Source organism: Micrasema longulum, unplaced genomic scaffold (assembly GCF_059751315.1).
Source record: "Micrasema longulum isolate JH-2025_06_02 unplaced genomic scaffold, ASM5975131v1 h1tg000256l, whole genome shotgun sequence".
Taxonomy (NCBI): domain Eukaryota; kingdom Metazoa; phylum Arthropoda; class Insecta; order Trichoptera; family Brachycentridae; genus Micrasema; species Micrasema longulum.
Window position 1 is genome coordinate 409,320 of NW_028277461.1, and position 23,818 is coordinate 433,137.

The 23,818-nt window shown below is 31.0% G+C and overlaps 1 protein-coding gene across 1 annotated transcript in view; it reads right to left on the minus strand.

The window, feature by feature from the left end:
- Cog4 (conserved oligomeric Golgi complex subunit 4) overlaps nucleotides 1-22,338 on the minus strand; it is a 99,559-nt gene extending 77,221 nt beyond the window's left edge. The window contains exons 1-13 of the mRNA XM_088223926.1: nucleotides 22,184-22,338; nucleotides 21,903-22,100; nucleotides 21,688-21,790; nucleotides 19,043-19,235; nucleotides 18,495-18,615; nucleotides 17,494-17,919; nucleotides 16,112-16,245; nucleotides 14,505-14,618; nucleotides 12,188-12,410; nucleotides 11,678-11,810; nucleotides 10,683-10,816; nucleotides 10,235-10,420; nucleotides 9,500-9,708 (exon numbers count right to left, since the gene is read on the minus strand). Of these exons, the coding sequence (XP_088080052.1) occupies nucleotides 9,500-9,708; nucleotides 10,235-10,420; nucleotides 10,683-10,816; nucleotides 11,678-11,810; nucleotides 12,188-12,410; nucleotides 14,505-14,618; nucleotides 16,112-16,245; nucleotides 17,494-17,919; nucleotides 18,495-18,615; nucleotides 19,043-19,235; nucleotides 21,688-21,790; nucleotides 21,903-22,100; nucleotides 22,184-22,276 (2,267 nt within the window). The 5' untranslated portion in view covers nucleotides 22,277-22,338. The remainder of the gene's footprint in view (nucleotides 1-9,499; nucleotides 9,709-10,234; nucleotides 10,421-10,682; nucleotides 10,817-11,677; nucleotides 11,811-12,187; nucleotides 12,411-14,504; nucleotides 14,619-16,111; nucleotides 16,246-17,493; nucleotides 17,920-18,494; nucleotides 18,616-19,042; nucleotides 19,236-21,687; nucleotides 21,791-21,902; nucleotides 22,101-22,183) is intronic.
- Nucleotides 22,339-23,818: the final 1,480 nt, after the last annotated feature.

A 23,818-nucleotide genomic window follows, 5' to 3' on the forward strand; every position in this document is an offset into this window, starting at 1 on the left:
TCATCATCATTGTCATTCCCTTTCCGCACCTAATGATGCATAGGGCACTAAATTAGTAAACCAATCGCAGCGTAGCTTGGTCATTTTTGTTACATGAAGGTAAGATGATCAGTCTTACGCTTCAAGTACCAGTCCAGGGACTATGAAATATTCTGGTGTGAAAACACCTTTTTAAATAAATAATTCATATCAACCATGCCGGGAATCGAACCCGAGACCTCCGCATGGTAGGGAAACGCACTGACTATTACGCCACGAGGCCGACTCTACTTACATAAATTAATCGGGTAGACGTTTAATATTTTTTTATCCCTACAATAAAATAAACCGGGGCGGGGTCCCGCAAGTGTCGCGAACTCACAGATCAGAGGTTCGATGTTGTAAGCCCGCTCAATCACAAAATGATTCACATTTAAAACACACTTATTTCGGGATGGTTGCAAATGGCCCAGTGCCCGAACAACGCACGAAATGCAAGACCGGCCAACAGAGGGCGTAGTGTTATAAAACAAAGAACTCAAGACAGATAGTTCTATTTTTCCATGCCGACAGCCTCCTAACAATTACGTGCCGTCTAACGTTATTGATTGTAAATTATTCTTACCATTGAAAACACAGAGAAAAATAAAACTCACCCAAGTAATCTTCATCGCGTATCATTTAATAATCGTGACATACATAATTTTAAATAACTGTTTAAACTACTGTCAAATCGGGATAGTCTTCCAATGGATTATATCCCAAAATTCTCCCTTTTTTGTAAATCATAAAATAATTTTAATCGATTTGTGGTCCCGTGGCTACCGCCGCGGATTCATGGATCAAAGGCCCGAGGTTCGAACCTCACTCTACTCCAACTCGATTCCCATTTTCTAATAGTGAGTTATTTACGACTCGTTGAAAATGGCCCCCAAAATTGAAATATTATGGTAAATTACAAGAACGCTAATATTTCTTTTTTTCTTAAACAAAAAAATAATCTAAAAAAACAAGACCACGCAAATAGGTTTAAAATAATATTTTCATTTTTGAGTACGCGTAAGGGTCTCGTTGTTATAATGTATATGAAATAATTTTAATGCAATTTGTTTTTTATTAAACATTATTTTAATCAGATTTTTCCGTCGCCATTATTTGGTTTTGAGATTACCGGTTTAAGATTGCGGTCGCCATATGACATGCTTATTTTTTAGTCCTAAGTATTTCCCCGAATGATTTTATTCGGCCTTTAGTTCGCAATTTGTTCACGTAGTCTTATTCGTTAAGATATCCCCGAAGGACAAAGTTTGGTGCAGACAAATCAAATAATCGTGTCGACCATCTTAACTTCCAATTTTTGCAGATAATTTGATTGCGTAAATATAATTTTGAAAGTTGCACTGAGGCCTCCATTTCGACATTTAAAAAATCGTGTTTCTTCTTTTGTTTACACGGGAAAACGAATAAAGGGCCAAATATGATTTATTTATTTATTATACTATTTATATAAATTGTGAAAATTAAAGTAATGATAAAGCGGAAGTTGTTCATACTGTGGGGCTCACCCGAAAACCAATGCCCAATTCCGCATAACCTATTAACGTCTCAAGGACAGCGCAGAAGGTGAATCATGCATTTCCTGTACGTGAACAACAAAAAATCCAAACATCCAAAATAAGGATTTCAAATTGCTGACAGTAAGGGAAATAGAAGATAGTCTCAATTCGCCACCCGGAAGTTAAATTTAACACCATGAATAACTACTAAAAAAGCAGTAGCACCCTTATTAGATACAGTAGTAGGTAAATAGTTCAGTAGAGTTCAGTTCAAATCAGTTCGATACTCTCACGCTTCACAACCAAATTATTTCTTTTATTCAACGTGTAATAAATACGCATCGAAGCATAACGTGATTTTTTCTGTAATCTTCAACTGGTGTAGGAGCTCAGGGCGTCAACAAGCAAAAATCCTACAATATTTAATGTACTTTATTTTTCATGTAACGGAAATAAATAAAGCAATAATTGCAACATACGCCTTTGAAAATGAGGGGTTCAAAGAGAATTCTACTCGTTTTATTAACGGTATTATTTTTTTTAAGCACCTGTAATATCACGCAGAGTTCAGCAATAATCTGCATACGTAAAAGCAATAAACCCTTTGATAAAAGTTACGATTGACGATAAAGCTTTGTTCGCAGCTATTATTTTATGCTTTGTTTTAATTTAAAACTACAAAAGCACGAATAAAAGGAAAAAAAATATGTACTTAAATATAAAAATGAAAACGTGCGGAATTATTTTTTACTTTATTATTTTTTATTGCTAATATAGTGTAAAAATAATATTATGCTGAGTTATATTTATTGCATTCACAGTTGCGTAGACACCTTTGACATTTTATATTTTTACCATTACATAATAAATATAATATATATTATGTCCGCTCATTTCATTATATTAATACAGTTGATTTAAACACATGCCAAATATCACTAACTGAAATATAACATTATATTAATTAACTTACCAGTAAGAAAAACATAGGATCCGATGGTATTCCGGACATAATGTCAAAAAACTGCAGGTTTACTATTGCCAAACCAATATTTATGCTCTTCAATTTTTTACTTTTGGAAGCCGTACATAATACCCATATTTGAATCGGGAAATAAATCTGATGTTTACAATTACAGACCGATATTATTAATATCTCCCAACCCTTAATTATTTGAAACTTTAACAACTTTAAAATTACCAGATTATTTAAAACTCTATTGATCGAGAAACAATACGAATTTAGAATTGCAAGATCAACTACCGCAAATTTTCTGGAATATTCAAATGCTATTACCAAAGAGACGTCACAAGTTCTAGTCGGTGAGTTCAGATTATTGATGAGTTGGTTTCCCGGAAATCTAAAATCTATCACAACACTATCATGGGTCTATTCAGAAGAACTTGTGACGTAGTACACTCAAACGTAGTTCATTTTTGATTAAAACCATTTTCAAAAAAATTTGCATACATTTTCGAAGAACTTCGCCATACAATTAAATGCTCTATTTTTTTTTCGATTACTTCAACAAAATCTTTAGGAAAAGCTGTATTGAGTATATATTTCATTGTTTTTTTTTTTTAAATAAAACAATGCGTATTCCACAAAATTCAACTCGTTGCTACATACCTATACCATTAAAGATTTAAATAAAACTGTTTTTATTTTTTTGTTTGCATGGTATATGCCCTTCTACGTCGGCACAATTCAATTATATTTAGTAACTTATTATAATTTTTGTTACCCACTTGGTCTAGAGACATTTCGGTGGGACATATTTTTTTTTAATAGATTTATTTTACATATATAAATATAAAATACATTTATTATTATTATGTATGTACGTAAGTGCATTTGTGTATGCATATATGTTCATGTGTGTTTGTATATGTATATACATGTACATGTGTGTATGTGTATGTATATGTGTATATGTGTGTGTGTGTGTGTGTGTGTGTATGTATATGTGTGTGTGTGTATGTTTATGTGTGTATGTTGTACGTGTACATTTATATTTATTTTTTCATTGTTTTATATTTGCTTACTATTTCTTCTTCCTTCTTCTTTTCCTTCCCTATTTTCCTATCCCACTTCATTTCTCACACCTAGCGAACTGTACGTTTTGTTTTTTATAAAATTGTTCCTATATGAAACCCGTAATTGGTCTTTTTATTTGTTATTATTCTGTATGTACTGTTTATAACTATGACTGTTGGTTTCAAAAATAAAAAATATATTATTACCTTTTAACAATTTTACTATAAAGTGCTAAGGAGATATTTTAGCAGTTCTTTTCTTCTCATTTTAAGATCTTCCGAGTTAACGATAACTAAGATCAGCGTACTTCTGGGGATGCGATTTACGGCAAACATAAAACTTTGTTATTCGTGTGCATTTCAAGAGCAACGTACGACATTATTTCTAGATAAAGAAAAAACAAAATGGCGTACGTGAGAAACAACAAACTGCCGATGTCGTAGCGAATTACAGCTAATCGAGTTGGTCCATTTTTCAGATCTCCGAGCGACGAAGTTGGTAGCGCACAGCGCACACCGCCGTGATCCATTTATCTGCCGGAGTTACTTGGTACGATCGATACTCAACTCGCTAGGCGACTACTTCTGGTGACCGGAGTACCTCCTCGGAGCCATTCACTCCCTCGACGATTCCGCCATCCTGGCAATTGTTCAAACAATTACGTGATTTTACCACTAACACGCGTGCTGGAACTTTGCGGTCGTGGGCTAATTATTAATTTTAGTCTGACAAAACTGAGTAAAAACGTCTGCTTATATAATTACTAAAAATTTTTTTTCCGAATTCAAATATAGGTTACTGTACGGTCCTTCGTTTTAATTTACAGGAGTATTAAAATTGCTTATTTTTCTTTAAACCTTATCCTTTAATAAACTATAATCAAGTAATTATTTCCTACAATCAACACAGTTTTGATATTGTACACCGAAATCAGTGTTTTCCGTTGGGTTTATTACAGTATTTGAACGAATCACTTTAAAAAATATAATAAAAATATGCGTTCTTATGATTCATCCAAATATTTCAATTTCGGAGAGCATTTCCAACGGGTTGTAAATAACTCACTATCAGAAAATGGGAACTAAACTGTGGTAGAGCAGGGTTCGAACCACGGACTTCTGATCTGTGAGTCCGCAACACTAGCCACGGGACCATAACCGGCAACTCATCAAACGTAAAAAATGACACTTCACAAACTTGTTTTAATATATCTCTTACCTTACATAAAAACAAATTTGGCAAAAACAAAACATTCACAAAAAATCAAAATGACGATTATACTTTTCATTTTTTATCGTTAGATACCGTAGTTATTAAATAAGTATGTTTATTCACCTATGAAAATAAGTACAAATATAATCTACATAATATTTTTCATAAGACTCGATAAAATTATAAATAAGAACAATATTTTGAATATGTCCAAACGTTTGTAGACCAGGCTGGATTTCACTCCCTATGAAGTTTTTAAGACTGAAAAAATTCATTACAACAGAGAGAAAAACATTTTAAAGGAGGGAATATGGAAATATTGGCACTTACAGGGCCTGTTAATTTTCCGTCTCTGTTGAAATTTATTTCAACGAGGAAGTTCAGTGCTACTGGACATTATATATAAAAATGTTTTCTTACATGCGACACAAATTAGAGCATTAATTGTACCGCAAAGTTTCTCGAAAATATACGAAAAAAAAAATTAACTACTTTCAATGACGTCACACGTTCTTTTAAATCAACCAATGATAGTGTGATAGATCCAGTTTCTGGAGGCCAACCTAACAATCGGAACAACTCACCGAAGAGAACTAGTAACGTCACGCGCGGACCAATAAAAAAAACTTTTTAAAATCTTAGCGATGATAATCCGATGTGCATAAAAAATATATTTTATTTATTCATATTTTTCTCTTACAAACTATAATTAATATTCAAAATAATGTGATCTCAATGGGGTTACCCGTGCCGAGGACACTTAACAATATACTTTTTTGAAATGTGTTTACATTTGAGAATAAGCTAAGAAGACTAACTTAATAAACATAGATAATAAACAAAATATTCACAGTTTTAAAAACTAGGTATATATGTACATCTATATTATTCATTTTACAAAACGCACAATGAAAATAACAAAAATCTAACATAAGCTATACACTTGTGGAGCAGTTGATTCAATATTGGTTTGGGCGAATGAGACAATCCATTTTACTTCTACCTAGCTCCACTATCCATTTTTTTATAGCCTTTTTAAAAAATTTCTCGTTACTAATTGTTTTAATAGATAGTGGGAGTAAGTTATGGATTTTAATTTAATAATAGTCAAAATCCCTTAGTCCGAAAGTGGTATTAGTTTGTATGTGATGTATTGTAAATTGTATGGCTTAGTTTGGTAGTCTATTAAAAAACAGTTTATTTTTTGTATTTCCTTTTAACGCAGGATTCGTGAATACGTACACGTGTACAGTAAGTTTAACGGTACGAGATACGGGTAACTTGACAAAATGCACAAGCAAACTTTTGATAATAATTATCACGAGATCCGAAAATGGAGGATTTGAATGTCCTCCGGGTCGCAAGACTCCGGATGGGATTTGAATGGAACCAGGAAGTGTAATGTAGGAGTAGAGTGGAAACCGGAAACAGCACGTCACGTAAGTACCTACCCACCTCACTATATGTAGATTGGTGTCGCCTCACTTCGTGTCAGAATGCGAACTTCGGATCACGCAAAGGAACAATAACAAATTTACTGAAAGGTAAAACTCGCAGATGAGATTTATTTTTCAGGTTACAATAATTACGGAGGTAATTGCACGTAAGAATTTTTATATGGTAGAAGTTGGGTTTCCTACCAATTTCCTTTTTTAATGAAAAAGAATTAGATTTCAATATGAACAGAGTGTGAAACGGATACGTTTTAATTTTTTTATAATAACTGAACTACTATTGGTTACTAGATACGTAAATATATTTTTATCATTGCTCAACCAGAATTGTTTTAAAACTTTAATACTTTATAACTTTTATAACTTTATACCGTAAACAAACTGCCATGCTCGCGTCTTTCGCAATTCCATCATCCGAGGGAACTGTTTTCACCAAATCGCAAAGGAATTTTTTTTTCATTTCATTTCATAAAATTTTTGGTAAGAATATACGAATTTTCTAATAATAAAAGTTATTATTTATTTCTGGTTTTTTTTTTCATGTATTCTGGAAATGTAAATTTCATTTATAGGGTTACAAAACTGTTTGATTTATCTTCATACTAATATTTTTCGACAAGTTTTTTACTCTTCGCAATTACAGTGTTTAACAAAGCTAAATAACTCCTAAATTAGTTTTACAAAACAAGTATTCAGAAAAGTATTAAAAACGGCAGTACACATGCTTAAATGTTGGGTTATTATTTTGAAATAAATACAGAATTAATTCGGATAAGAAACGGTTCAAAGAAATCCTATAACAGATAACATATTGACCAAATTATATTTTTACTAAAAATAAAATAAACCCATAAGCTACGATTTGTTTTTTGTATTTATTATGTTATTAATTTTATTATCATGTTATTGTTTTACATTACAAGGTATTAAAAAAAAACTTTTTATTGATTGTATTCATTTTAGTACGAGATATAAAATATTTTTTTATAAGACCACTTTTATTCAAGTAAATCGGAAGTTTGTACAACAGTAATAAAATATGAGATACTTATAACTTCCAACTTTATTTACATTTTTATTAGAAATCAGTTTTATCTATACAAGATATAAAGACATACCTAATTGAAAAAAATACAAGGGAATTGAAAATATGAAGGATTGTTTGCTGCCTACAATAAAAGGGGTGGAAATCATAAACTACCCTTTGCAATGGTAATTACAGTCATAGAGATAAAATCGATCGGATTTTAAATGTTCACCGACTTCAATTTCAATAGAAATTATGTCATATGCATGAGCAAAAAATGCATAGAAATGTCCACACAATGAATGTTGAATTCAATGATATTTTATGCTATTGAATCAGAGCATAATATCATGATAGTTTTATATGCAATCTTTTTGATTTTCTTTGAAAAAATAAAATTTTACGAGCGCATATAAAATGCAGGCACATTATTCATAATTAGACGAAGAATATAATTCAAGCAAAAAAGAAATCATTGAATAGGAAAAATTATGTTTATGCATTTGTGGACATAGGAAATTTATTGAGATATTTAGCAAATATAATTTATTTTTTTCCCTTTTCCAAACAAAACATTAAAAAAATATCACGTTTATTAACATAACTGCCCCGCTAAGCCTAAAAGTCGTAACAGAAAAAATACGTTTCGCGTTTTTTTTTTTGTATGTATGTTGTAGTATGTTTAGTATGTTGTAACAGAAAAAATACGTTTCGCGTTTTTTTTTTTTGCTTTTGTAATAGATAATTCGATAGTCTCACGTACTTACTTAGCCAACAAGTCATTCCTGCTTTTCAAATATGATGATTTAAAAAACGTTTAAAAAGAAATCAGATCACATTATTGTTATCAAAAACATTTTTCACTTTGTGGTGTGACATTTTAAACTTATTTGTTTATAAATTTGTATGAATAATTTTAATTTTTTTTAATTACAGTTTTCGTTTAGATAATTTAGAACGATTAGAAATCAGTAAAGCCATTAATCAAAAACTTCAAATAATAAATAATCAATTAAATTTAACTTCGAGTCCTCTTTTAAAACTATTCCCGTTATGATTTATTTTGTCTTCTTTCTCTCTCTTTCTTTCAATTTTCTGTCTCTTTCATACAATATTTTATTATATAAATAGCAACGCGTGTATTTATAAGTTAGTTAAATTCCTGACGATGAGGTAGACACCTCGAAACCGGTCGAAGTGTAATTTAAAAAGATTAAAGTGGTTTATACAAATTTATAAAAAAATAAGTGAGAAATCAGATCCTTTAAAGCAGAAAACAGTGATGTTCTGTAAAATTTGTAATTCACCAGATACGACTTTTAGGCATAGCCGGGCAGATAAGTCGACAAACAAAAGGGAAATATCACGGTTTTTTTTTACATTTTTAAAGTAATAGAGGTCTATGAAATACTGTCCAGTAAAAAAAAAATCTTAGTTGTTGATAGTATGAACAATATTTTTAATTTTGATTTCCCGCAAAAACGTCCATTCCATTGGTCACGCTCCTAATACGTCACGATTCGCGTTTATCTATTCCTGACCATTCGAATATGTTTAGAAGTCACGAATCTTGACGTCACAATTATCATGACGCGTTTTTCTAATGACTTTTTTTTTTAAATCCTTTCTTAAATTTATGTATGAAAACATTTGTCCACAATATCCATATTGATTTTGAAAATACAATGAATTATTTTTAATCCATTTCATATGTTTTTATCGGTATTCGTAGTATGTACTTATATTTAGGTACAAATATATAAACAATTTTTGTAGATTACCTATAAAATAAATCACTGATTGCCACTGGTAGAAACTTTTGTACAAGTATTGAATTAAAATAGTATAGAATAAAGCTACGTATACCATGAAGTTAATAATTATTGTTGCTTGAGTTGGTTTTCACAGAACCACAGAAAAATAGCCATTTATAATTACATTACTTATATATTATGTACTTATATTTAGGTACAAATATATGAACAATTTTTGTAGATTACCTATAAAATAAATCACTGATTGCCACTGGTAGGTATACATGCTGAAAAATAGGGGTCAGTACTATATAAACTCCTGATGTTACTGTGATCCGTGTAGATCTATTGTGTCTACTTACATACATACATAATAATTCATATCTTATATAGTGCTTTCACACGTTGGTCCTTGAAACAGTTCGAAGCAAAATATAGGAATAAGTATAAAGGGTAAAAATAAATGTTTAATGCATTACCTGAGTGCTAGTATCTGGCGGACCTCCTGTGGAGTGAGCCTCCAGGCAGCTCCAGCGGCCCACTCAGTAGCCTCGGACGGCTTCTCTACAGCCAACAGAGCGGCAGCTTGCGTCAGCCGACCAAATCGATCCCGAGCAGAAAAGGAAGAAAGGCCACCGAGATATGAACATACACTGCGTACTTCCCTTTCTACTATAAGACCACCCAACTGCAAAAAGAATCCGTCAAAAGCTCATTAATGGCATACACATATTGTATAAATAATATATGTACCTTAGATAATAAAACACGGGAGTCCACTTTTTGTCACTTTGAAGTTAAAAATGCAGAAATTATAGCAATAAGCTATTTTATACGTGAATAAAAAACCAAAGTCCACTTTCGCCATAAAAATGCTTTTTTAAGTTGAAATAAAAATCTGAAGTTCACTGTTTTAATGCAAAGAACATCAATAGACCCAAATATGCTATTTTAATATGTACTATTATTATCAAAATAACCTTTTTTTTTTTACTTTGAAAGTTTTTCATAGATTGAAATTATCTCATTTGGTTCAAAAGTTATAATGTTTCGGAAATCGCATAATCACAAAATCTTGTTTCCTGAACATTTCGTTTGATTTGACTTCCGTGGTTTATCTTTTAAGGTACAGATATAATTTTCACTCTTGTGTTTTTATTTATTTTTAGTGATTAGTAGGAAAATTTTATTAAAAATATTGAAGAATAATATACCCTATTGAATGAGGATTTTAAGATGAGTTTTTCCCATCGTTGATTGCAATCCACAGTGACAATAGTAACCAGCGAATCAAAGTTTGATGAAGTTAATAAATCCTTAAATGGACTAAGAAGGCCATCTAGATTCATAATCAAAGTTTGAGCGAAGTTTTCTTCTGATTCATAGGCAGCAAAATCATCCTAGAAAAAAACAACTGTTGAAATGAGGGTAGTTTATTCATAAATTAAAGGTGATGTAAATATGTCAAAAAACTCATAAAAATATATTTTTAAAAATGAAAATCGAGTTTCTAATTAATAGTAATATGGTCTTAATCATGAATAAAATTATAATGCTTAGTAAAATTGATTTCTGAACATTCATTTATTTTAATTTTAGGTTAATAGGATGGTCTGAAAATTTGGTGAGATATCAGTCAGTCAGTAAATATTATTTTATTACCTCACTAGGATGATGGTTATATTGACTAAATGAATCTATCCATGGATTCAAGCGTGGTTTTACCGCACTCGATCTTAGTAACTGGAGACCGTATTCTGTGACACTTTTCAAATTCACCGTCACACCTGACAAACCTAAAATTAAGAAAATATTAGCATATAATAATTTTAAATCAAAAAAGAAATTTCAAAGGTTTTTAATTTATTTTGTACAGAAAATATTGCACATGATGAATATTTTACAACCTTTATTATAATTCGAGCAGTTATATTTTAAATTTATTTACAATTATCGGTCCCACTATTATGTCTTTTTTTTAGTAAAATTAATAAAGCGTGGAGGCTTAGCTAGATTAACGCTCTAGCCTTTAATGTTGCACTTTTTAACCACTGTTTTTACTGTTGAGCTGTATTTACTGTACCATAAGAAGAGTTTTATTTTAAATTCAACCAGCAACCCTCGAACAATCCAGATAACATGGTAAAATAAACTAGATGGATTTTGCTCATAAAAATAATTTTGGGAATCTATTAGGCAAACATAGGATACTAATACTCTTGCAAAAGAATATTTGCAATAAAAAAAATATATAAGTGCAATTGAAGAGTGATTTTTTGAGTCCTAAGTCAAAATTTATGAATTTCAAAGTAAGAGTGCCATTGTAATAACAATCAAAAGATGCATAACCTGTAAGAAAATTTGTTCACTGCTATTAAAAAATGCCCATTGGGCTTATATATAAATTAATTAATTAATTAAATCAGATATTATAAAGCTTTACAATTTTGCATGTTTCCTGAAAATGAGAATGCTGATGGTAGCAAATTATCAAAGCATCTGTGATCTGATTGCATGACCCGAGTCTAAAATGTCATATAAAAAAAACATTTAATCTGATAAAAATGCACAAAACACAAATAACTGTTTTTCTCCAAATGATATTTTTTGACTAAGGCGACTTTGAAAAATCACTCTTTATTCACACACAACTGTACCTGAAAGACAACTTTCTAGTTTTCCCCGTTCACTATCACTCATAGAGTTGTGTTGTTGTATTATCTCACTCAGCATAGATTGACACAGCGTCTCGACATATTCTACACTCACATCACTATTATTGAGATGTGCCTAAAACATTTAAAAAGTATTGTTGAGATAAGATGGATATCATTCAAAATTTAATTTATACATAGAATCTATTCTTGTGAAATTAGGAATCTAGGTAAGAGTGACTGTAAAATTATATGAAAAATAATGTGTAACCAACATAGCTAGCATGTCAAACCACAGAGCAGGGGTGAATTGTCCAAATAAGTGATTATGCACAGCTCACCGTTATATTTATACCTAATTATTTCTATATGTATGAATTAAGATATTCCATTTTGTAATGTACATATATATGAATAAATAAAATTGAAATGATTTTTTTCAATGTTTTCATAAAATGAAGGATTTTGAAGACACCTTACAAAATTTAATAGACATAAATCAGTCATGCATACCAAGAACAGTGCCTTTTGAGCTTCTGTATCCGACGGCTGCAATCTTCCTTGCTGTATGGTGGTATGAATAGCAGAATATGCCTGAGCCAGATCAAGATAGCCACAGGGGTACCCTTGACGAAGGGATTTACGCAGGGCTTTGCATACAGCACCCTCCAATATACCACTGGACATATTTACTACAGCGCATACACCGTCCATGCTTCCAGTAGATGATGCTCGTCTATAATATAAACAATAAAAATAGAGAAAAAATTACTTAATACGTTTGTATCATATTTATGCATGCTGATCTAGAATGGACAGCGAAAGAACAACTAAAAGGATCTACAATGCAAATGTTGATGGATGCAGAAAACGAGGAAGACCGAGAAAGACATGGCACGATCAAGTCCATCAAATACTTGAAGATGGACATGTCAAAAGTAGGAATAATCGGCGTGCGTGCATAAGAAGATGTATGAATGTAGAGGAAGCGAGGTCTGTATGCCAAGATAGAGTGTTATGGCGTTCTATCCTCTCTGCCTACCCCTACGGGGAAACGGCGTGATGGTTTGTTGTTGTTGTTGTTGTTGTTGATCTAATTGAAAAGAAGTATACTTTATTTTGTCTTTGTGTGTTTAATTAAATAGCAACTATGTATATCTAAATATTTAAATTGTCCCTTTATCCTTCTTCTTTCCTTCCCATCCCCTCTCCACTCTTCATAGTAGTGTTTTTTTTTATTTATATATATTTATTTTTGTTAATCTTTGCTTTTAATTTTTGTATAAAATTGTAAGATTCAATATGTCCATGTATTTATAATTTTCTCAAACTGAACGGTTTGGGTAGGTAAGAAGAAATTGCCTTAAGGCAATATGCCCGCCCTTATATGTATATTTATTGTATATGTTTATAAAGTGTCAAATAAATAAATATATCGTAATTGTAATTACATTTTCTTCATATCCAAATGTTTTTTAAATACATATATGGGTGGGTTGCACACGAATTGAGGAGTAGAACAAGCCAAGTAGGTAAGATTGGTATGTAGGTTTGTTGGTAAGTATATTATGTAACATATGTATTTTTTTTAATATTCAGCATGGGGAATCCCAGTGAGGTAGCTATACTATAAATAAATAAAAATCAAATAAAACTTAGTAGATTTAGTTTTTCTACTGACATTCCTTGGTGGAACTGCATTTTAATTATAATAATAAAAATACATAAATAGTTTTATTCCACTTTTATTTATAAATTTTTACCAGTGACCAGTCTGACGATGTCGGTCACGACGAAACCCAGTCACTGGTAAAAATTTATTAATAAAAGTGGAATAAAACTATATACATAATTTTATTATTATAAATAAACTTAAGAATGATAATTTCAGAAAAGCAGACTATTATTTTATATTACAATACATCAACTACTCTCATGATTTTGACACGTTTTGTAAAACTGTTTTATATTTTTCAACTTTTAAAAAATAAGCACACATTTATTTTACAATAAATACTAGTATGCAATAATGTTGATCAATTTTACAAATCATCCATGCGATTGAAATATCGCAGAATGCTGGTAAAATCCTCTAAATGCACTATAGAATATACTGAGAAATAAAATCACCGTCACTTTGAATATTTGACTACACAAAAGTTTTTTTTTACATATTTGAACATGACGAAATAATCTTAATTCCTTTAAATTGTTTCGATGGATGAGATTTCGAAAAAAAACATCTAGTAGACTATTGGTTTTTAACAGATAATGTTTAAAAAAATAAAAATAGTAAGTGTTTGTACATGATAACTTTTAAACTAAACCTCTAAAAATTTAAACAATTTAATCAGTTGATAAAGTTTAAAAAATGACACAAAACTGCATTTATAACTTGTCTTGTCAAATTTTGTCATTTAGAGGGTTTTACCAGTATACAGACAATATGTCATAAACCACCGCATACATAAATGATTTTTTTCGGTATATTGGTGGGTACTCATCGCCTTGATAAATGTCTTAACCCAAAAAAATTGTTTGATTGTTATTATTCTGATTAACTTTTATGTTTTAGATTTTAATGAAGCACAATGTCATAACCCGCAAAATCATTTAATGTATGTTTGTCTAAAATGAAACACATATTATGATTTATTATATTATTAATTCACTAACTGAGATAATGGAGCCTTTTTTTTTTAAAAAATGGAAATAGAAAAAAATCAATTAACAGAGAGTTATTTACAACTCATTGAAAATGGTCACCAAAATTTAAAAATTTGGGTGTAAAAAAAAACTATGCATATAATTTAAATGAAAGAAAAATTACCTGATTCCCTTTCTTATGATAAAGAACACATCATCAATCAAACTAGTTGTCAACTGACCATCTTCTAAAGTATCAATCTGTACAGCAATATTCACACTTTCTTCCATAAAGTATCTGAAAATTACAACATAAATACACAACCAATATTAATTTTATAATATACTAGTATTATTATTCGTTATATGCAGGCAGCCTTTGCTGATGAGCCTATATCTTATGTACTGCTTTTTGTCTGTGTTTTTTTTCCTTCAAAAAAGCATCCAAATGATTTATGAAAGGAAGTTTTTCTTGGTATTCAGGTGGAATTGGGGACGATAGAGCAACAGAACACAATTTCACAAAGGAAACTTAGAGAAATGCCAGGAAAGTTTTCATGAAGGTCGTCAAGCGTCACACGGCGATCCTTTTGCACTTGTTATTTTTTTTTTGTACAAGTTTGTCAAAAATTACAGATGGTCTCCCACTTCTTTCCTCATCGTGAGTATCAGTACGGCCTTCTCAGAACAGCCTAACCCACTTCATGACATTTTGTCGACTCATCACATCACTACCATAAACTTCCACGAGCTTTCAGTGGATATTCGCGGCGGTGTAGTTCTGCAAAGTCAAAAACGGATGGTCGCACGAATTTAACAAGGACAGGAGGTGGCGGGAGCACGCGACTTGCTCTCCATTGGAAAAATTAACTTGGACTAAACAAAATGGAGGACAAAAACACACGGGACCAAATAAACTGACCGCGATCCCCATATGCACGTCAGGTGCGCCAACATTGGAACAAAAAATTCCCACGGCCACAGGAACCTTTGTAACCTATTTTGTGGATGACCCTGGTATGAATATACACTAAATGTTGTTATTTTATCTGTTCAATTAAAGAAATAATAGCAGAAGTTGAACCAATACAAAACCTTCAATGAGGAGCTTCGGCCCTACTGGGAATTAGATACAAAAAATGTTGCCTTACGCATGGTAAAAATTTCTTGAAAATGTACAATTTTTTTAAAAATAAAAACGAACTAATTTGAATAACGTCACTAGTTCATATAATTTAACCAATGATAAGAGAGTTGTGAAAGATTTCTGGTTTACTTGCCGCCAATGGATCAATCGGCAAAACTGGCCAAGAAAAAGCGAAAGAGAACTTGAGATGTCACACGGGGAGTAATTTTAGAAACACAAAATCTTAAAAATTCATAGAGCTGATAATACGATATATAAAAAATTATTTGTTAGCTTAGTTAAAAAGTCAAAATTTTTATTTTAAAACCACTGAACTCCCTCATTATTGTAGTAACTTTAATTTGCATTAGCTAAAAATTTAAATAATAGCAGGAATAATTCATGTCTGATACTTAAGAATATTGTAAAATAATGCTAAAAAGGTACCCGATAGTAAAATGATTGGATAGTAATGAGGAATTTGTTTCATTTTTAGTTTATAAATCCTCAAGTAACTATTATATTAAAATTAAGCTGTCCTCGTACTAAAACTCACTGGATGGCAATGCAATAAATAAATAAAGATTAAGAAACTAATGAATAAAAATATGTAAGTATGTAATATATCATGTGCATTTTTGTGCAAGTAAAAATTACATTTGTACCTCTCTAAGAGCAAATAATGTCCTAGTAAGTCTTGACCAGTCCGACTTAATGCAGATTTAGAAATTAAAGTTGTTAATTCATTTTCAAGTGCTGTCCTTTTCTCAGCATCGCTTACACCAACTTCAATATCACTCTGAAATAAATAGGGAAGGTTTAGTATTCTATTATCATTGTATAACATTCCAATTATTTATTGACTTGGGTCTATCATATCCTCAGAGTAACAAGGTGCATTATTACTCTGAGGTCATATCATATTTATCAACTTAGAAACTTTCAAATAAATTGCATGAATTGCTCGTCAAACTCAACTTTTAAATTAAATTTTTTATTAAGTAATAGTTTTTTAACAATATTTTGAGTTTGTCCAAATTTTTGTAGACAAAGACTGGATTCAACTCCCTGGGGAGCTGTTTTTATTAACATATTACAACGCATAAATAAAGGTTTCAGCTCTTTAACTTCACAAACATCAACAGATGAAAGAATTGAAGGAATATAGATGTTCAAATATAGGCAGAATGGTGAATGTTACACAGTGTATAAAGTGGCCACTTAAACCAGCCATTGACAAGTCATAAGCCCTGTAGATGCCTAGACTTCTATATTACCTTCTCTTAAATGTTCTTCATCTCTGTTGTTATATGTTAATAGTTTTTTATTCTATATATGATCTGCTTGAACAGACAACCGACGCTTCCTGAATTTGCAAATAATAGAGCAGAAGAGGCATCTTGCAGAAAAGACTCCTAATTTGGTTTTTAAATAACAAACCAAATATGTGGCAAAACAACACCGTCCCCGGGCCCTGTTCGCAGTCCAAGAGGGGCGTTTGAGTCTGATATGAAGTGGGTGTGTGACATCTGGAAGAATCATTTCTGCGGTGTTCTCATTCGCCCACCTCCCTCGTACCTTTGCAGAAGCTGCTCAGATAAATGTTCCCAGAGCAGCCAATTTTCTTGACCATCAATGAAATTCGGGCTGTGAAATGTCTGAAGAATAGGAAAGTGCTGGGCAATGATGGAATTTATACTGAACTGTTAAAAAGTAGTTTGGATGCAGTTGTTTAGCCTCTCCATACTTGATTATCTAAAGTCTGGGATGAATAACGTTGTCCAAAGGATTGGATTAATGGTACTATCTTTGCACTTCACAAGAAAGGTGATCCTTTATTACAAGAGCGAGTATAAAAATAACTCTTGGGAGGCGTCTGGTGATGACGTGGATATGATTTTTTTTTTAAATGAACATGTCATATACCTACTTGTATAATAGCATGTACCTACATCACGAATATTTTATGTTCAGAAATTTTTCTAACTTTCTATTTTTTTTGTGGCACAAAATTATAAAATTTAGTTTTCATTGCATATATAGTTACCGTAATTCTGCGTTTCAAAAACTTAAAAAAGAGTTCAATTCTGGAATGCATCACTGAAACTTCGCCAATTAAAACATCCAAAGCTTTAGGGTCAAGTTTCTCTTTTGTAGAAGTCAAAGCATTTGATCCAACATTTTTATTGTAATCATTAATTTGGTAGGTAATTCTATTCAGTTGTCTGAGTTTTATGAATTCAGTCATGACTCTGCTTGCTTGCCGATCACATTCTTTTTGCAGAACGGTAATAGCTGGCAGTAACCTCCCTGGTCCATAGTAGGTTTCTATCAACGGTTGTTGTATCTCAATTGTTTTAGCAATAGACTCGAATAATGAAGTTAAAGTATCAGCAAAAATAACACTCGCTCTCTTGTCAGTGGAACTTGTATCTAATGCATTATGTAGAGCTTTTTGGGAAGATTCTTGTATCTGAAAAAAAAATGATTTTTTAAAATTACTTTATAACTAGTGCTTAGTAATCTACTTTCTTAACAAATCCAGAAAATCAATAATCCGGTCAGAAATTTTTAAATGGGTATAAGAACAAAGAAAGAAAGTATGTAGCACAATTGCTCTAAAAAGATGAAATATTTATTTTTAAATCTCTTTCCTGCACTGTTTGATATACATATATACAAAAAGCACTGCATTGGTAGATACACAATTGCAGCATTACCCTGTTATTTTAATAATATTGAGGATTTTTTTGGGCCAGTCTTGGTAATAAATGAAAATATATTTTAGTAGTAAATCACTTTCAATATTTTTTAACTAGATTTTTTTTAAAATTGAGACCACATAATTACCCCATAGCCAAAATTTTGAGTTTTTTCAGAAAAATGAATATTTGCATTCTAAAGATTAATCAAAATATTTTTAATAATTTTGTTTTCATCTAGCCGCTAATAATAGTTCTAGAAAACATAAATCATGTAGTAAAGCGGTTATTTGTGATACAGAAATAAAATTGAAAAAAATAGAGATAAAATAAATGATAATTATACCTTTGAGCAAAGGTAAACAGCGAATCTTTGCAGACCATCTTCGTGCATTCCTAGAAGAGGAAAGATCTTAAAAAACCTTTCAACCGATGCTAAATCTTCTTTTTTGACAGCTTCATTAAATCTGTAAATCAAAATTCGGGTCAAAATTATGAGTCGGGACAGAAACCGTTCTGGAGCAGATAAGATAATGGAAAAGATAAGTGGGTCAAAATCGTTGTTTTGAGAACAGACAAAAAGTCATTAATTTTATAAAAACCTTATAAATAGGTACTACTCATATTAGGTATAGAAAACAGAATTAATAAATACACAAAAGCACTTCAAAATATATACGCCATTGTCAAATGATAAAAAAATTATAATGCATAAGTGAAGTGATGATGGGAAGCAAAACTTAAAGAAAGGAGCGAAATAGTGAATTAAGTGATTGTACAAACGTCGAGGGCCACTTGCATTAATTTTTTTTATGTGAAAAAAATAACATTTTAGTTGACATTGTACAGAAAAACATAAATGTAAAACTGAGTTATATTACACATTTCAAATACCTGTTTGTAACTGCAGTTCTGAGTTTGTCAGCGGCATTATGTAATGTAACACAGGATTGGTTGACTGCACTGCTACTTACAGACTTATTCTCTATCTTAGCTCCCTCACTATCTGAAGTGTCGGAAACATCAGCGGCTGTTTGTCGTAGAATCAAAGGATCCATGGACAAAAACCGATGTACATGTGCAGCACCTGAAAAATTGCACAATATGTCCGTCAAACGCATCGTCTGTATCAGAACATAAATCAAAACCATACTGTGACCACAAAAGTAGTCAACAACATCCCTGTCTGATTGTTCAACTCGACATAAAAACAAAAAATAAATGAAATTACTATTTTTTCCAACAAGCTTTTTATATTGTTTCTATATTAGTAATATTTTAATTACTAAATGAAAAACAGCAAGACATCATTACAGTTAATTATTTTTCTTTAATGAAATAAATACTGAATACAAAAATTACATTAAGGAACACAAAATATATAAGCATGAAGTTAAAAATTATAAGTAATCACAATTATTCTTTCTTATAGGGCAGTTATTGTATATTTTGCAATTTTATTCGTAATTTAGTTTGGGAATATTTATCAAGAGAAAACAGAAGTTACGTCATTCATATTGTACACAATTATTGTTTTTTTTTTAATATTCAACATAACAGAAAACATTTTTTTTAAACATACATTATATTGTATTATGTAAAAAAAAATATGAATAGACTATTTAAACAACAAAAAATTATGCATAGCACCTAAAAAAATATTTTTCATTATTTGGTAAGGAGCAATTTGCATTAAAGGTGAATTGAAAAAAATATGAATTATTAATGATGGATTTAAATAGAAAACAACACTTGTTTAAATTTTAAATGTTTTAGGTTACAAAAGGAATATTTTCATACTAAGAGTTAAAATGGTCGCTTACTTTAATTACAATACAAAATCTAATCAAATAAATCAAGGAATACAATTTTAAAAGTTGCGAAATTAAGCTCATTATTATGGATGGCAAAAGTCTTTTGCACAAAGGTACACAATTCTATGCACATCAAGGTGTAGTGATATTGTTGATATTATGGTAAGTATTTGTTTCATTCGAAAGATGTAATATCCCCGTTGTTGTGTTATTTAATCTACGGAGCTGTGAAATATAACATGTTAGTGAGCTGCACACTTTAAGCTATCTGTTTAGGGATATACATTGACACATTAATACATAGATGCACCCTGTAGAATAAAACGTCCAGTAACAACTGTCATCAAGTGAAGGCGATACGGTTGGCTGGGCCATATACTGCGAATGCTTCTTAAGAGCCTAAACCATGCTTGCCTACTTTACAAGGCATCGTCGTCGACAGTTCATGTCAGAACTATAGGACGCGAACCTGATTTCGACAATCTGACAGATGGAAAAATAATTCAAATTTAAAGTAATTCATTTGCTACTTTCACATTCATTTGCTAAGTACACATGAATGTGATCCTATCCTGTTTCTTTTAGATCCTAGCAGTATTTCTACACTTTAAAAGGACACAACACGGCATACTTGAATTCAAATCAGGAGTTGCGTACTAAGCGACGTCAACAAAGAAACTAATGGGTCAAAACATAAACCTACTCATTTATGAGTAGTTAAATCGCCTTCTGTTTGATGTGCGCATGCGGTTTCTGGACTATTCTTAATTCTATGGTAAGAATGCTAGGAAGGTTTAATATATTTTTTCCCAGCATTTCATTTGTTTTGTAGTTCTGATTTTGTTCCATTTAAAAATATTTTTAAGTTCCATTAATAAAAGCCCAAAAAGCCTTACTAAGAGTAGCCAGCAAAAAGCCTTACCAATACTCTACAGACAGACTTTTTACAGAATTTCCAGTACTACACATAAGACAAATATACATAAAGACAATTTTAAGACATTTCCATCAAAATCCTGACAGACATAATGACGGACAACAAATTTACGACACTAGGCAAAGACAAAAGACAATACTTCTGCTCCCAAAGAAAAAAACAAATTACGGACAAAGGCATTATACTTTTCTGGCCCCTAAGCTATACAACTTTTTAAGCAAGGACATATTGGCGAACAAAATGAAAAACAATATTTTCAAAGCTAGAGTACATAAATGGATTGCTAAAAAGACTAGACAGGAAGCTGAGGAATATGTTTCATATATAAGAATGTAATTATAGTTTCTTGAAAATCCTTTTTCGTTTTATTGATGTAGATATGTTTTAATTTTAATTTTTTTTTATTTCTTTTAAATGTTTACACAATTGATGTGAAATTATGTACAATTATGTATAAATAAAAAATACACTGACACTCCGGAACGTGCCTGTGGGCCAGTGGAGTGGCTATATCCATAAAAAAGTATATATATATATTGAATGTACCTACCTATTGTATAGACATTTTTGTTAACTATGTATTTGTATTGTATTTTATAATGGATTAAATAAAAAAATTAAATTAAATAAACATTTAAAGTAAATACCTAATTTCTACTATAAATTTTATATTACAAGTAACTCAATTTGCTTTGTTCAAAACTAAAGATGATTTTAAAATCACATTCATTATGAAATAAAATAATAATGAGTTTACGGTAAAAAAAAATATAACTGAAAATACGTACCTTTTTCGTAGTCTTCATTCTTCAACGCTGTTTGTACTCCTTCACTACAAAGCTGCAGATCAATAAGATCGTGAACTCGTTGCTGGCATTCCGAAACGCGGCTCTGTAATTATTCAGTAGAATAATTTGATTTAGAAATTTAACCAATTGCATAAAAAAGAAAATATTATCATAATACGCAAAACCTAAAAATATTAATACTTCCTAATACTTACCCTGGCCTCATCAAGTTGCCGAACTTTGGCACTGACATTTTCTGCTAGGTTAGATGTAAATGTTATCCTTTCCGATAATTTACAAGCATCTCCTTTAAGATTTTGTAAATTAGGAAGGGCTTGACTAATGGACCTTAGTTTCCCACCTAAGTGACATTGACGTTGGATTAAAGCTTCTAAAGCAGCATTAACTTCCTCCTAAAACCAGATCGGTGTTCAGTAAAAACGAATATATTAAAGAATACATTGCTATTCAGATATGACAATCCGTTAGCCTGCACCTCCTCTTTTTCAATTTCTTCGCAGGCCTGACGAATCCCATCTTCATTGGATAAATCATATTTATTTTCGTATAAGATTTTTGACATTTCCATCAGAATATTGTTGACTTGTCAAAAACACAAAAACACAGATAACCAATACAATTTTCACGAATTCCAAAGATTTAGAATATCTTGGGACTACGTGTGACACCATTCATGGTTCCGCAAAGTAGGTACCTATTAATATATATTCAAAAAACGTTTGAAAATAATTTCATTATAATAATCTGACCAACATCGACTATACACTATACTAGTAAATATTGACTAGACAAACGTCTAACGTTCAAGCATCTGCATTTTGTGTGTCTTCTTTCATTGAGTTGAGAGGTGAAAAGGCCATTGAAAAACGAAAAAGAGTCGCCGTTTATTTTTTGAAACTTTATAATATTGATTTTAATCTATATTTATTTGGTGAAAAACAAATAATAATTCTATATTTTGACTAAAAAAGAATTTTTAACATATCCAAATTTTTCACAAAATAAATAAAATATGTAAATTGAAAAGAGTTTTGCTAAAAATTCACTTTTTAAAATAGAACTTAAAAGAATACAGATAATGTGAATGCTTACGTAAAACGATAAATTTTTCGAAAATCTAAGAACCTTTATGAAAATTTTTTTTTTATGGTGCTGAAAAACAACACTTGCAAAAACAAATTTACTTTACTGCTATCCCTATTTTTAATTTGTTTGTCTAGGGTGCAGCTCATTTATAAATACAATTATTTTCTTTCTATCAGGAAATTGTGGGAATGACTTTTTTTATTTGGTAGCTCTATTGCGGTTGTTTTACTGTGTAATAAATGACACTATTTTGTATCAACCACTTATTATTTTATTTTTTAATCAGATATATTGTGTTTTTGATAACCAAAAAAAAATATTTATTAAATTGAATCAATAAAGATATACTAGCTGACAACAGTCAGCTATTGCCGACTATGACATGTTAAACAATTCGTCATGTTATTGGCCCAGTGGGCCTCGACTTATCATCCTAACGGGCCTCAGTTGATAAGCTCTTCGGGCCTTGAATCTCTGGTTTAGAATCTCAGGCACCTCAAAACATTTTCTCTTTTGGCTTCACAATTCTTTTTTGTTTTTTGGAATAATCTAAATGTAGATTACAGAAAATAATGTGCCATCAAAACCACACAAATTAAACAAGTATGTTAAATATCCAAACAAAAAGTTATGTTACTAAGCGATTAAAATTGAAAAGTAAAAATTCTGTAATTTAAAATAATACCTACCAGTCGGCTTTTGGCGATTGTAACATACTAGTAAATTCAGTCCCCTAAGCATTAATGAATCCGTACTTTTGGCCTAATGAATTCGACCTTACACTCATTAATGAATCTGTCTTCTTGGCTTCGCTAGATGGGCCCTACGGGCCTCAGTTGACCGGCTTTTTGAGCCTCAGTTAATTATTATCTCGGATGCACTATTATAAATAAAGTTATCCATTTTACAAATTAAAATCAATGTCCATGTATTTTTAAAGCACCTTTGAAGGATTATATTACAATAACGGCCTTGTATTAGTAATTCATAATGTTGTGCCGGCAATATCATTTTGTTAAGTGAC